At 36.9% G+C, this 16575-nt stretch overlaps 1 protein-coding gene across 1 annotated transcript in view; it reads left to right on the top strand.

Moving 5' to 3' along the window:
* The window catches only part of SEMA3C (semaphorin 3C), a 114923-nt gene that overhangs the window by 83627 nt on the left and 14721 nt on the right, over positions 1–16575 (top strand). The window contains exons 11-13 of the mRNA XM_026052211.1: positions 2077–2221; positions 6460–6682; positions 16235–16323. Of these exons, the coding sequence (XP_025907996.1) occupies positions 2077–2221; positions 6460–6682; positions 16235–16323 (457 nt within the window). The remainder of the gene's footprint in view (positions 1–2076; positions 2222–6459; positions 6683–16234; positions 16324–16575) is intronic.

Here is a 16575-nt window from a genome sequence, read left to right as displayed (position 1 = left end):
CTGTTCTTGGCATATGCTGATAACACACAGAATGAAAACAGAAACTTCCTATTCGATATATCTCCCTCTACTACTTACCTTCAAAAAGAGGTTTTTTAATTTTTATTTTTGTTTCTTGTCACTTATCTGATCAAATTCATTTATTTTTAGGCTTATTTCTCTAAATTCCTTTTATGGCATTATCCATTAAAAAAAAAAAAAAATCTTTGCATGACAATTTTTTCCTGATCAGCTTTTCTGTTCAGATAATATACAGGAATCCTCATTCTCATATGTGTGAACTAGCCAGGAAAGTATGATTTTATAACATTTACTGTGGAAAAAAAATCCRTAACTTGTAAACATCTGGTGCTGTCTATATTTTACGATTCCTAGTTCACAAAAAGAAAAAATGCTGAGTCTATGTTTAGCAGTAAAACCACACTTATGATTAGGTTATGGATGCAACATGTCTCAGTTTGGAAACACTTTTACCTAATTCTCCTGGTATTCTCTTGCACTGGAAATAAGGTCTCAGTCAAAAGACCATATAAGGTGGCAACAAAGAGAAAACTCTGCATATTTCTGTCTTTCAAGCCATTTTCTCTCTCTACTGAAGCTTTAACATTCACGTGCATTTCTGTTTTTAAACCGCATGGTCTGTGGTTTATATTTTCTCTTTCATTTTTCTTTATGACTGTATATTGAAAGGGTTACGTAATTAAATACAGCAGTCATAATGAATTTTACTTTCCAACAGTTTCTTTATTTTCACCTCTTAAGACCTACAGCTGAGAAAAGTATCAAGACAAACATCTTTCCAAAGAGTAATGATTAATAATTTTACCTAAACTTTATTGAGGTAAAACGTGTAAAACTGAGGCAAATTATTTTGTTGGCATGATCTGCTGTAAATCCAGCAAATAAAACATTCAAAATCATTAGATATATTTTTTAAACCTATTAAAATCTATTGAAATTTCCACCAGTACCATAATCCACCTAAGAGTTTCCTCCTGCTAATACATATAGAGCCAAGAGTAGTGTTGATTGTTGGGTGATTGCCAGTAGAACTTTCCTAACATTCTCACTCTATCTTATAACTGCAAATTTGAACATTTAACATTTTCCATTTTCTTCTGTAGTGTTTTATTTTTCTTCATTAATTGAAAACAAAGAGTTATGTTTGCAGACTAGATTGTCTTCATCTCACAGTTAATGCTAGACTTTCCTCTTTTTTAAGATAAATACTCCAAGCCTCTTAWACAGTGAAAGAAGAAAGGAAGATCTAATTTTACTCCAGGTAGTCTTATTTATTCCCTTAGTGTTCTTCATCATTGGATGATGGAGACCATTCACAGCTTGTGCTGTGTGAGGAGGCATCAGAGATATTATTTGGGTGAATAAAGACACAGTGAAAAAGCAGACCCTCCTCATAGATGACTCCCCATTTTCTCTTCAGGAGGTGTCAACATTCACTTCTCCTGAAGGGAGATCTTTGTGAAACAGGTTCTAGGGGAGGACTGCTGGACTATAAAGGAGTAATTCTTTTACAGCCACAACCTGTCCTCATTTTGTTTAGAAAAGTTGGCAACTGGTTATAATAAGCTCACCAACTGTAATTGAGCTGGAAGTTTTGATTAACATTCTAGCCATGTCTTTCAGAGAGCTTATGAAGGTCTTGTGGTTAATTTATTGGTGTGGAGTTCTGGAAACCTGTGCTGAGCTTGGCAGCATTAAGTTTATAAAACCCTTGTCTCACTAAAGTCAGCAATATTTTTGCCATTGATTTAACTTGTGCCAGGTTGTGTTTGTTTTATATTTAAAAGTAGGAAATTTTCTTGTTCCATCACTGGTGTAGAAGCCTTCTCCTTTTTCAGGTCAATGGTTAAAAGGTGCTCAGCCTTAGTGAGTTATGTTGTATATTGGGAAGCTAAATCAGCTGATTGTTTAATATGTTAAATCTATGCTATGGAAGTATTAGATTGTATTTAATATGTTATTTTGAGGGTGTCTCTCATCACAAAACTATGCATGGTGATGGAAGAATTATGCAAAAGATAGTAAAGTGCTAATTTTTTATTATTTATCTTCCAGCTCCATATTTAAAGGCTCTGCTGTGTGTGTATATCATTTATCTGACATCCAGACCGTGTTCAACGGGCCATTTGCGCACAAGGAGGGCCCAAACCACCAGCTGATTCCATATCAGGGCAGAATTCCRTATCCACGACCTGGCACTGTAAGTACGGAAGATGTTTATGCAGGCCTGCCAATTACTTGTCTCTGTTTAATACATTAATAGATGTTATTTATTGCAGGAGAATGGGCCTGTATGTGACTGCAACATTTAGTTGCAGTTCAGAACAGTTCTGTTTGCTTTTCATATTGCCATAAAATCACCTAGTATTTGAAAATCTTCTAGAAAGAATTGAAAACTGCAAAATACTGATCTCTCTTGCTTTTTCTGCCCAAGAAGTACTAATAATTACTTCATTAGATAGCAATAATGTTTTTAGAATATGCATTTTGTGTGTAAGTTTGAGCAAAAATAGCTGAAGTGATTAACAGACAGCACTGGCAGTTTGTGCAATACAGTCAAGATCCAAACCTCCGTATCTTCAGTGTGTGATTTTCTCTAGTTCTCCCTAATTTACTAGTTCCATCAGGAACTACTTTGTTGTTCCTTTGTTGGTAAGGCTGCTATTAGCATCTCTTAAAACTTTGACAGTACTTTTCTTTCACTACAACATGGGTTGATAATCATCCGGTAGATTCTGAAAACCATGAGAGTTTCAAGGTTTTCAGAATTGTTTTAGGAGGATTTTTAAACAAAAGTGTGTTTGTTTCCCCACACACACTTACACTTTTTGGCATATTCAAGTGCAGTGTTGATGTAGTTTTATTTATTTACTTAATTATTTGCCATAGCTTTAATTTTGATGTAGCAAAGGTATAAAGTCCAGTATTTCTGGGTTTTGTGAAGGCTATATGAACTTTCTCCAGGATCTTCTTTACTTCAAATTTCCTAAATGGAGTGTGTCAATGGGGGGACTTTCACTGTTTGTCATAAACTTTTCTTACAATTGCTTATATATCAAAATTAGGAGGTGTTCACAAAAATATAAATCAGCTCTCAACTATGTAGCTCTAATTTTATTTTTTTTAGATGAATGCTTCGTTGCTTCTCCATTCAGCAAGAAAATTACATTTTAATTTGCCAGTCATTGCTGCTAAAAACTTTTAAGTACATCACTATTCATTTTTTTGTGCTGTAGATTTTGTTCTCTCCTTTTCTTCTACGCTAATGCTCAGATGAATGTAGTAGCTCTGCTTGTTTACACAGTTTCTCTTGACATTTTAATCCATTTTTACTAGCTGCAATATTTTGAACTTCATGTCCCTAGGTCTCTAGATTTAATCAGTACTAACATTCTGTCAGGTTCTAATGCTACCACCTTTCTTTGCCATGCAGCTCTAATCTCATGCATTCACTGAGACTTAAAGCTTAAACTTTACAAGAATACAAAACAAATGGTCCATTTARGCAGGAAGTTTCATGATCTTGTGATTAGTCACATTTCAGTTTCTTGCTACTTTCAGAATGTTGTATATATTTTCTCAATCACTGGCATGTTATTCTTGGTTTATCTCATAGAAACTTATAAGGTCCTTGGAGGAACTGGGCAGCACTATGAAAAGGGAAAAAGAAAATTTAAATATAGATTTAACACATATAGAATTAGRATATGTGTGTTTAGGTGCTTATAAGATGTGTTCAAAGGCTTAACTTGGAATATCAATCTTGAAGACTATGGAACGAGATCTTGTTTCTTATGGGACTTATATTCTGGGATGCTGGACTGGACAGGGATGCATTTTTATGTAAACATGGAAAGTCCTACTTTGCAATTGTCTAAAAAGATAATCATACTAACCATTGGACAGAAGTGAATGTACGTTGAATAAATGATGAAAAGACTTCAGTGTAGCTTCAGTGGAATAAAATAAAGCAATATGTTCCTTTGGCTGTAATCAACCCTGGAGTGTTTGGCTGCCCTTCACTAAATACCAATGGTTTCTTATTTCTCCACAAGCTAAACTGACTATGGAAAAACACACTACATAATTGGCAGGTTCCTCCTAAGTTCAGTGATGTTTAAGGATATTTTCCATTTTTCGGAGTTTACAGAAATAGTTTTTGTACCTATGGCATGTTGGAGAATATACTCTAAATTAAAGGATTCTGTTTCTCTCTGTAATCTGATTTGTATTGGTTTATATTAGAGCTATTTTGCAGGACATAACAAATGAATGAACAGGTTAAAGAAAGTTTCCAAAGACTTGTTCAAAGCAACGATTCATATTTGGTTGTACAAGAAATCACAGGCAGAAGTCTTAGGATTTCCTGGTCAAGAATAATGGGAGAATAGATGGAATCAGAAAAAGTCTCTTTCACAGCTGAACTGTTGGAACAAGGAATTTAATGAGGACTGCAAATGAAACAGGATCACTCCAGAAAGCTGGAAGTGGAGTCAARAAGACCACTGTTAAAAATAATATTCTCACTAGTAGCCCTCATCATTATGAATACAGTTCTCTTCTGATGACCGGTTCCTATATGAGCAGATAGCTGCACACATTGCCTGAAAGACTGGCAATGAAAGTTGCAGAGAGGCAAGGTGTAGAGCGAATGAGATAATACGAATTCAGTTTTGTGAGCACTCATAGGAGGATTAGCATTTGGTGTCATTTCTAATAAGAGTTAAACCAAAACCCAGAGGAAAAATAAGGGTTCAGGAGAATCAATTGTCAAGGACCTCAGTTGGGAAAAGAGACTCATATTTGAGCAAAGTCCTGGTGCTTCCTGAAGAAGGTTACTGATGCCAAAGCAGTCTCTTTAAAAAAATTCCTACTAAAGCAGTTCCACTTTGTATAAATAATTAAATACTAATTGACCCAGAAGCTGCTTCTAAAGCCTGGCGTGAGGCTGAAGTYGCCTTTCTACTTGGTTCCCTGTATTGCTGAATGAATAGTTAACTAGGTGCACAAAATGGAGAAGCTTTTAGCACCGAGGGTAAAACTGACACTCCTGCCTRGTGGCTAGAGGGCTCCCATGGGATGTGAAGACCCAGTTTCTAAYGTTTGTTCAAGTCAGGTAGGTTGGACCCATGACTCATATATCCCCAGTGAATTTCCTAGTCTGTCAGAGTATGATTCATCTTATGTAATTTTAGCCATCTAAAAGCCATCTAGTCTGAATTACTGACTATAGAGGAAACCTAGATGGCTAACTAAGAATAAATATCTGACTTTAAGACAGCAGAAGTCAGGTAAGGTGAATCTCTGCCTAAGCTACTAGTTATTTCTGTGTCTGTGGTTTTGACAAGAAATTCTTTCCTAGACTTCAGAATTGTCCTCACTGAAATAAACACATTTCCATGAAATATTTCACATTAAATAAATCAGCATTTTCCATCTGGAAAACCATATTTTTTGAAACACTTCTGTATAGCGCTAGTATTCAGGGAAAAGATTCATGGCTCATAAATCTAAGAAGGAAAATGGGAGCTCAGGATCATCGATGGTAAGTAGGTAACAGTGGCTGAAGAAGTCATGTAAATTAGCATCAGTGAGTCCTGCACAGTGGAGCAGTTACTGACTGCTCTTGATTTCTTTTCACTCTGCTTTTAGTTTGACTCTCACTTGCCATCTGAGGTGTCTAAGATTGTTTTTTTTTTTTTTCTTTATGAAGTCCAGAAGGTCTCAGACATGATAACAGAGATTTTTCTTTATTAYATTTAAAAAATATCTAGAGTACTCGCAGACCTCTGTTATTCCTCACTGCCTACACAGGAAAATGGTAGACAAGATCCTTTGAATGATGGGATTTCATATATATGAAGGAGTCATGGTAGGCCCCTCTCTTCAAGTCTTTAATTTTGCTTTTTTTCACTTGATGCCACAGGCTACTTCTCTGTCTCATAATCAAAACAATGGAGAAAATATGGAAGCTAATGCATGTGATGTCCTTGAAATCTTTTTGAACTACAGACATATTGACAAAATTACAGTTAGAACTTTACCTCTTGGACTTGCACTAATTCTGTACTAACCATCTGCAAAAGTTTGGTATCTTCCCATACTATTCACTCAGGACTTTTTTTTCCAACAGGCGGCATATGGAAGTATAAAGAATGTGGAAATAGGTTTGGATCCATGGATCTTTGCCATCAACCTCATTTTTAATAGGGCAAAAATATGTTTGTGTTTGCTGTATCTGAATTGATGGGAGTTCAAAGACTAGCTGTTCAAGTACTTCATTTCCATTATTGGAATATAATTATTTTCAGACAGCATCTGAAGTGCTCTTTTGGGAACTTTGTCAACTATCAGTCAATAGCTATAAACAGCTTGGAAATGAAAAGTCTCTGATAGATGGAAAGTACTATTAAGCATTACTGTGCATGTTTCTTACAGTGTCCAGGAGGAGCCTTCACACCTAATATGCGGACAACCAAAGAGTTTCCAGACGATGTTGTGACCTTCATCAGGAATCACCCTTTGATGTTTAATCCCATTTACCCAATCCACAAGAGGCCATTAATTATTAGGATAGGAACAGACTACAAGTATACAAAGATTGCTGTGGACCGTGTGAACGCTGCTGATGGAAGATATCATGTCTTGTTTCTTGGAACAGGTAAGACAAACTTCGTGAAAGTCATTCTCCTGTACTGCATTATAATTTGCAATCAGTTCCAATCTGTATAACTCATTGCCTTCAAAAGGATTTGTGCAAGTATATTTTCTCTTTACAGAAAGGTCTAAAGATATCCACAAATTATATTCTATTTACTTTCTATGCATTTTATGTTTTCTATAGTTTTTAATTATGTGCTAGAGATATATTGATATGCTTTTTATTAGAGATAGAAATCAACACTAGTGTGTATTGTATTTATCTTGAATATGATTTCTCTGCCATGTGATTCCACTAGCATTGCTGTATGATGCTCTCTAAATTGAGTAAGAAGACCAAAATCTGTCTTTGCATTCTTTTGTATAGTCTCATCATCATTATTTTATATATGCTGTATAAGCTACTTCTAAAAAGAAAAGCAATAGGATCAGAATGTCACAAAGGCAGAAACAATAGCTTCACAAAAAAAGTAAAATATGGAAATATTTAGCAGAACAAAAATAAATAGTTTAAGTTCCAGCAGTAGTGAATGCACAGAATTTGATCTAAGTATTCTAAAATAATTTCTTTCTAATATAGCCTACATTTTTTTTTTACTTATATCAAATTTGAATCTAGTGTTATGCTTCTGAAGTCTGAAAGGAACAGGTCAAGTGATTCTCATACTGATCAAGTTTAATTTTCAAAATATATCAGTACAAATCACATGTTCCTAACTAAAGCAGACAAGCAAATACTCCGACTAGACCCTAAGATTCATTCACATCTGAAACACCCACTGGCTTCACAGAGCATSATAGACTGATAGGCACAAAGGCTTCATCACTAATCTTTTGCTACAGATCATTTCAAGTAGAACAAAGAAGAGAATTCCTGGAGAATACATACAACTCTGAACATCAGAAAATAATTACTGAGATGGATCTCATTGCTTTTATGATTCATATATTCTTGAGATCCTGGTTGTTTTTTGCTTATGGAATAACCATTTCTGCTAGCACACTTACCTTGTAGTCTCATGGGGTTGTGATTTAACCATCCTGATATAATAAAGAGCTGGTGCTGAGATTTAACCTTTCATGAATATACTGCTTCTGTTAGGGCAAGGTTAAAGGAAATTATCTTCACTCTTCTTAGAAACAAACTCCTTGACCACCAAGGTCAGCAGGATGTCCTTGTTTTGAAGAAGGCCAATTGCTTACTGGGCTATATTAGCAAAAGCATATCCAGTAAGCAGGTTGCCAGAAGAAATTCTTCCCCTGCTTTTGGCATCTGTGAAGCTGTGTCAGGAATATTGAGCCCATTTGAAGTGTTCCAGTACAAGGAAAATACTGACATAATGAAAGCAGATTTCTTGAGGACCACCAAACCAGTTGAGGACTGGACCTATGACATATAAGATGAGGCTGAGGCAATTCGGTTTGTTCAGAGGAGGTTAAGGGGACGCCTTATTGCTGTCTGCAATGGTTTAAAGGACCAGGTGACAGGCAATGGGAACAAACTGAAATGTCGAACATTCTGGTTAGATTTAAGGGAAAAAAATGTTTACAGTATCAGGACGGTCAAACATTGGAGCAGGGGCCCAGGGAAGCTGTGAATTCTCCATCCTCAAAGATCTGAAGGACTCAAAACCCAACTGGACAAAGCCCTGAGCAATTTAGTCTAGTTGGACCTACTTTCAGTGGGAGTTTGAACTAGATAACATCCCAAAACCCATAGGAAAACAGAAACATGTTCATGCATCTGTGTCAAAAACATGTACTAGATCCCCATTTACTCTACCACAAGTCATAATGCACAGTAAAGTGTAATTATGATTAAAGAAGCTCTAGGTTTTTCTATATTTCACCATATAGTTTGCTATGCTATAATAAATCTTTCAGGTGAAAGTTTAAGGATTTTCTATCTATCTATCTATCTATCTATCTATCTATCTATCTATCTATCTATCTATCTTTATATATTGGTGCCATTGTTTTAAAATGCTACATAAGCATCTGATGTTAATGAGAGGAAAATTCAACTAAAAATTAGTGGAAATGATAAGACATATATGTTTACAACCATTATAAGATTTTTAATGTAGTAGTGACCAGATAGTAGTGACCAGTTAATACCAGAAAGTAAKAAATACAAAACACTCATGAAAAAGTAGAGTAATGATAATTGGCATTTCACTAATTCTTTCCAGCTAAAACTTGCAAAATATTTTCAAAAATTAAGGCTAGCACATGATGCAACTCTGTGGAGAAGTATGTGTTTTAAATACCATATTCCAGATAAATTTCAGATAAGCATTCCAGATAAATATCTACCGAAACCWAGCATGCTGGATAAAATTCAAGTTAACTCTTTAATATTGATTGATAATTAGTTGATAAATTGCCTTTCATAAAACCCTACTGCAAGAGATAAATACAGACCATTTAATTTTATAGTTTAATTAGCCTCTGACTGTGGCTAAGTGACTAGCAAGGTCTCATATATTATGCCAGTGGTTCATTAAAGGTATTAACATACCTGAGTTTGTGCCTATGTCTTACTGATGCACTCTTCTGTGCATCAACACAAGATTCATTATGGGACAAACAGGTAAATTGCAGTTCCTGGCACTTTACAAAATTTGTTGCTTTTAGCTTCTGATTTACACTGGATACAATGATCGCGTTGCTTGCTCTCATGTTAGCTCGGCACAGAGAGGTTCCTGAGGCATTARTGCTTTCAGGTTCTCCAGAATAAATCAATGCAATGAAACTTACTGCTTTTCTCAGCCCTTTTAAGTAAAAGAGATCAAGTTTCAGCCACTGRGAGAAGAAAATTGATTCCTTTATTCAGTTCTTTCTGTGAGGCTCGAGAGGATTTGACAGATATTAGCTGACAGAGGAGCTGTGGAAGGGATTTGTTTTAGTGTCAGCTCATCCTGGAAAATACAAAACACAGAGTGTGCAGGAGAATTTCATGTGATAATTTCCCCGAGAGCTGGATGCCCCCCAGCCACAGACAAGAGTAGCTGGCACCTGGTGACAGTTGCGCGCGGCTCTGCTGATGAGTTACTGCTGCCAAACTGAGATGTTGCCAGCCGTGTCTGTCACTGTCAATGACCTGTCTCATGCTTGAAATCGGAGTGTCTTATATATCTTGCCAGATGCAGAGACACAAAATGCCTAGCTTTTCCTGTCGTCCTCCTGTATAGCCTCAGCAATAAATCAGTTCTTGAGTACAAGGGAAGAATACAAGGAGCAGAAAGTTCTGAGAACCCCAGTGGTTTTCATGGTGTGGCCTAGGCTTGAGCAGGCATAGGCAGCTGTGTTGCTTTTTTTCACATTAATGTGAATTAACTGTAGTGTTCCCTTTGCACCTCCAGACAAAAGTGCTGCACCCACAGGGGCAGGTCAGTGCTGAGAGTTAATACATTTGCTTTTTCCTCCCTTCTCTCTGCGCTACATAGCTAAGGAAATGAATCCCTAAGACAGACTTTGTTCCTGAGCACTCCGCACCGCCTTTCGGATGATAACGATCTCCAGTTTTCTCTGTGCTTTTCAACCTGTAGACTGCCAAAGCACTTGACAAAGCTTGCTAGTTTTGATAAGTCTACCTAAAGTCCACCTCAAAAGGAACTTGCTCACTCTCCTTTGAAATGGAGCTGATTCAGAGGAGAAAAGCAGTTGATTAACTGTAGATAGCTATAGCAGCGCTACACGAGAAGAATGCTATATACTTTACCCTCCCAAATAGAAACCAGGGAGATAATTTACTTGGATGCAATGCACTGACTCATTTCCATATCTGACATGAATAAAACTGATGATACCTTTTCCCTATGCAGTAAGCACATACTCGTTCAGGAATTTGAGCTTAGAATTCTGCCTCACTCATGTTGTTTCAGTCATAAAGCATTTTTTATTCATCTTGGAATTTTACTCTAATCACTTTACTCAGCTCAGTTGTACCTAAAGAAATCAACCTTCCAGCTCCTTTTTTTTTTTTTTTTTTCTGTATATCCATTAGTTTTCAACTGTTTCAGCTGCATTTAAGAGCAACAGGAGAACATTCTCCTGAGATGAATATTTATTTCTTAAGCATGACACTTCCTGCTTGTAGTACAAAAGCCTTTGGCCAGAGTACAGCTAGACTTTACAATCATGAGACTGAGCTTCTTTTTTTTTAATGGCTCTTGGTGTTATGAAAATATTTAAATATCTGGGTCAAACTTGGATGCATTCAACAGCCACTGGCACCAGTAAGATTTTTTTATTCAATTCCTAGACATGAAGATAGGAGACAGAGATATAGTTCTTTGTAAAGAGATCTAAATTACTGCTGTGAAAGGACACTTCAGATTTCGATGTGGTTTATTCASATGATTAATGTGGACCACATGCATCTGATGTTGCATTAGGTTGATGGATGTTTCTTACTATCTTTCCTTCTGTGGTGCAGTCCTCAGTTTGAAAGTCTTGATGCAGCAAGTGCYTTCAGAGCATATGGATGTAATATTGTGTCACATATGTGACTGACTCCTGARAATATTTATTACATGCTGTTACAAGATGTCTGTCCTTTTGGAAGACTAACCCTTGCTGACATTGGTAGTCTCCAGTAATGGAATAGACAAAATCATTTGATGAGCTACCAATTCTAACAGAGATGGGTAATCGGCTTGGAAGAGCAGGCTTGCATCCAAAAAATTTGCTATCTACAGCTATGGGCCTGMAAACTTAGGAAACTGGTGTTGCACAACGGTGACAACAGGCAACATGCAGAATTTYGTCCTTCCTTTTGCACATACTGGATGAATCGTTCAGAAATTTCTAGTGATAACTCGTCCAAAACTTTTCACAGACATTTAAAAAGACATCTAAAGAGGGCTTTTCTACACCTGTTTGGTTCCTCCTATTCAGTTTTTATTCAGACAGACACACACTATGTTCCAGGATTTTGACTGGGAAGGGGCTACATGAAAGTTTGTCCTCAAGCATTAGCTTATTGAATGATTGTACCTGCCTTTTTGTTATTTGACATTGCTTGAAAGGCCTGTATGCACAAGGTTTCACACAACACTATGATCTAGGAAAAAATACAGCCATTTTACAGGCAAATAAACTAAAGCACAGGAAAGATAAGTGGCTGTGATGGGAGTCCTGATGTTGAGCAGCCATGCAAAGACAGCAGGATCTGAAGAGCTAGCTCACAGCCCTGCCTGCTAACTTGCCAAAATCACAGGTGCTTTGACGTGTCTGAAAAATTAATAAGTAAAGCAAATTTAAGCATTCTGAAATTTTTCTTTCTTTTTCATTTATTCTTCATTATTTTATGTTTTCAGCAGACTCGAGTCAGATTATTGACTCAGCTACCATCACTTATCAGGTACAAGGAGTTCCTAAGAGTTTTCTAAGGGTTCCTAAAGCATTTCTAAGAGAAATCTGCCCAAAGGTAATTACCATGGGAGGCTCTACAAAACTCCCAGCAGGGCAACAGTCAGTGTCCATTSCAGGCATGATATTTAAGATGCAGAAAAGCTGTGGGTTTTTTAGTTTGTTTGTTGATTTTGTGCATGTGATGTGGCTCAGGGATGGAGGGTACCTCACTCTGAAGCCAACTGTTTCAACAGTTACCAACAGTAACAGGTAGTATCAATAATTACCATCTTCACTCTGGACTGGGCAGAGAAAGTTAGTAGGGATTCAGAGAACACAATTTAAACTCAGACTGCTGTATTCCACCCATCACCTTGTGTTTTATCTTTCTATTTCCCTGAAATTTACCTTTTCCATTATCTATGGCCAGCTGCTCCAAGACCTGATCTGAACAATACTGACCAAGACTTGTTCAGGAAATGTCAAGGAAGCTAAGCTAACTCATACCAGCCCAGGTTCTTGCCCTGTGTTTTCGTTTCAATTTATTTTGTCTCTCCTTCTCCCCTCCCCAGATACTGTCTTCCYTTGCCATTTGTTTTCCATTCTGTGTACCCTGAACTCCACTTTTTAGCCTGCTGGATGCGTGCTCTTTATGCCCTTGCCATTCCCCCTTTCCCTAGTGCTCATGGCGGGSGGGATGTGATCTCAGTCACATTCCAGCTCATAGTGAGCAGGGAGACCACAGGTTCAAGCAGGCTTGAAATACAAAAACAGTCATTATTAGTCGCCCTTGTCACCTTGCTGTCAGCTTGAGGGAGATTCCCTTCCATTTGTCATCCCCCTGTCAACTCGCAGACTGCAGGGCTGAAGCTGGGCTGCAGACAAGTCCAGGTGAAAAGTCAGGGAAATGGTGAGCATAAATCTCCCCCTTTGCTTGGTGCATTCCAATGTTGGCTTGTTATTCAGCAGACTTAGTGGCTTTTTCATGACTATGTGAAATCATAGCAATGTAAAACTGTTTTCAGATGAATTTCTTGAAGTCATAAGTAAACAGAGAGGGAAATGATCGTTTACTTTTATGACTTAAAAGGATTAGCTTATAATTTTACACTTTGACCTCAATGTGAAAAAATTTGACTGATACTTGTTCAGTGATCCATTATGTCTGGCTCACGACACAAAAGATTATCTATTGTGAAATATGCTAGGAAACATCTCAGGCACTGCACTTTTGCATGTATCTCCTGTGTGCTTTACTGCATGCTTGCCAACCTTCCTTTTGACCCAGGAATTGTCTGCTGCCTTCCCAATAATGGAAATGAGCAAACAAGATTTTCAGTAAAACTCAGATGTCCCATAAGTCTCTGACTTATGAGCACATAAAAGTGACTTGGTTTGACATCTACTGTGCTTATAATGGAGTCCTCGGAACTACTGAGAAAAAGGAGTAGGAAGCATTATCTAGGCACAAATATTTGTGCTTCATTATCAATGAAAGGATTGAAAAACAGTTTTAAAACTGTTTTTAAGTGGGCTAGAGGGCCRTAGCCTATAATCAGGTATTACTGGAAATATGCTGTATATGTGTGTGTATATATATATATATATGTAGACTATTAGAATTCCATGTTTTAAGTGGTTTTATTTAATGGATAGCTTATTACTGCCTGGTGGCAGGTAGTTACTTTTCCTAACATGAGTATTTACTTAAAATGTTATATTAAGTTTTCTAATTCCTTTGAAACAATGGAATATTCCTTTTTTTTCACAAGAATCTATCCCGAATGGTAAAATACTGAGCTGAAGAGACTGTTAAAATACTGAGTCAAAGGGGAACAGATTCCAAGGTAAACAGTCATTAACTCTGTGTGTTTTGCCAGGGTGTGACAAAAAGGTAGATAGGAATCCAGTCTGCAAATGGAAAAGGTTATTAGGACACAAGACTTGGCCTCAGACGCAATCAGTATATTCTGTGCCATTGCCCAGGCTGTAATCTTACCTCAGGTTCTGATTTCACTTGAGCACTGGAGATGATACAGGAACCTTAAATGTGTGGCATGCACTAACGGAGTATTAGAACTAAGAAACTAACCAAGAAATTAGTTTTTCTGAGGCTCAGTCTCACTCTCCATTGCACGTAAGATAACTAGCAACAGCACTTGAGCCCTTTGAATTAGGGTCACAGGGAGCTGACACTTTGCAGGCAGCTGAAAAAATCACACTGCAGCRTCTTTAGATGGTATGGTTTAATGGTAAGGAGACAACATTGATAAAAGGAAGCAAAGAAGGAGAAGTAACTTGGAGTTTGACTGTAAGATCTGGGAGTAGATGGTTGCTTTTAGCAGAGGCAGAACAACACACACAGGCACATGCTTCTCCTTAGCTCCAAATACGGAAGGCTCTGCAGCAGTTTAAAGCTTCAGTGGGTCCTGGCATACAGTAAATCTCTTTCAAGTTCTTGTAGGTTTGCTAATACTGGCACCCAGTCTAGACCGCAGCTGTGTTATCACAGGATTTAGTTTCAGCAAGGTTTCTTCGGAAGGAACTAGTTTATCGTGCCATCGTATAATAAGAAGAAATGATTTCCATAGAACAAATTCTCATGAAAAATTCATGCCTAATGTGCTCAGAACATGTACGATTGATAGCTACACATTCTTAAATCTTGACAGCTTTCAATTTCTCCTTTCCTTTTCCTTTTTTTTTTTTTTTTTTTTTCTTAAATCTTGACAGCTTTCAATTTCTCCTTTCCTTTTCCTTTTTTTTTTTTTTTAATAACAAACTACTTCAGTGAGCTCTGTGTGTGTGGTCAGGTCATTACATATGAATATTCTGTCTGTAAACCTTAATTCTGTTTTAAAGCAAATGTATGATTATTTGCTACCTTCCACCAGGGAAATAAGATGTAAATTATTTACTATAATCAACCTGCCTTGCAGCCCCAGCTATGAAATTTAGTCTCTGGCCTTAAAAGCAAAAGCAAAACCACAGTTTTGCAGTTTACGTTGTCAACATCGTGAATTGCCAAATGGGAAACTGAGATTTCCTTTCCTCAGTCACAAATTCATAAAAATACACACAAATACTTACATGTATTGTGCTATACTAATGTTTTACTAACCACACAACTCTATGTTTCATAAAACCTATGAAGGCAAAACAGAATCCATGTGGTCTCATACCTCAGGCTTAGTACTCAACAAATAGATTTATTCTGCTCAGAGTAATTTTGAGTCCTTTCAGACAAGAAGTCTTTGTGTTTTTCTTTTTTTCCAAATAAAAGGACAGAAATATTATCAAATAAAATTACTTACTTTGTGCAGTGTTTTAATATCTCATGCCTGTCCCTGTGATTTTTCACAGCCTGCCTTTTCAAAGTGTTGCAGCCTTTGAATGTTTTCACAAATTCACCGCTCTATCTTCTGTGTTCTTTTCACATAATGAGATAGGCAAACTAATCACGAATATCTCCTTAGAGACTAGTCAGCACATCTTCCCTGCAAAAACACTGCCATTTCCACATCTGTCCTACTTCAATGCCACTTTCAAATTGAGTTGATTTGAGGGGTCAAAAAACAGGGCAACCATAAGGAATCAGCTATAGCGTCTTCACCATGTCTCTCCTGTTTTCCACGTGGACCAAAACAGTAACTCCCACTGCTGCATAAAGGATTTATTGTTCAAGTCTTCTGAAGAAAAAGTCTTTCTTCTTACTTTCTTGGGTTACACCGAGTTATTCTTTATAACATTTACCCGTCATGTCACCRGTTTTCATATGTTATTAATGAATTTGAATGAATATTAAATTCTGCAGTAGCTYGTTTTTGCCCATTTATCAGTCCATATTTTTTTCTTTAAGATGTTTAGGGTAGATACTGCCTCTCTCTCAGACAGTCTCAGTCTCTACAGCACCAGATAGCATTTTTGATTGGACTTTTGGGGTAGACTGATAATGGCCATAACTCTTGACTTCTTCAGGATCATATATGAGAATGATACTCTGTATAATCATGATCAAGACAGATGCAGTTTATGACTTTCAAAGGGATCRTCTCCTGGTTCTCAAGCCCTAGAAATTAATGAACATATTTCCTACCATTCTCCATGTTCTAGTATTTGCTTTGTTGYTTTTTTGTTTTGTTTTTCATAGTTGCTGGCACATAGTTTCATTTTTTTTTTCTCTCATCTTCTACAGATCAAGGAACTGTTCAAAAAGTTGTTGTCCTACCCACTAACTTCTCTGCAAGTGGAGAACTCATTTTAGAAGAGCTGGAGGTTTTTCAGGTTTGGCTTGCTCATGCTTTTGTTCTTCCAATGTGTATGTTCACACAAACGTTTTGTTCTGAAAGACTTTGGCAAGGGTTACTGTGACTTGATAGAAGATCAAGTGAATGCACATATTGGCAGCTTGATATCCTTTCAAAGAGGAATACAAAATGTCTGCTGTTGTGAGTACCATAGTTAGGCTAAGATCTCTCTTTTTTTTTTTTTTTTTTTTTTTTTTTTTTATTGTTGTTGTTATTTTGATTTTTAAAA

The sequence above is a fragment of the Nothoprocta perdicaria genome, unplaced genomic scaffold (assembly GCF_003342845.1).
Source record: "Nothoprocta perdicaria isolate Ctin4 unplaced genomic scaffold, notPer1 scaffold_85, whole genome shotgun sequence".
Classification (NCBI taxonomy): Eukaryota; Metazoa; Chordata; class Aves; order Tinamiformes; family Tinamidae; genus Nothoprocta; species Nothoprocta perdicaria.
Note: the sequence above shows the minus strand (reverse complement) of the source record. Positions and strands in the feature narration are given on the sequence as shown.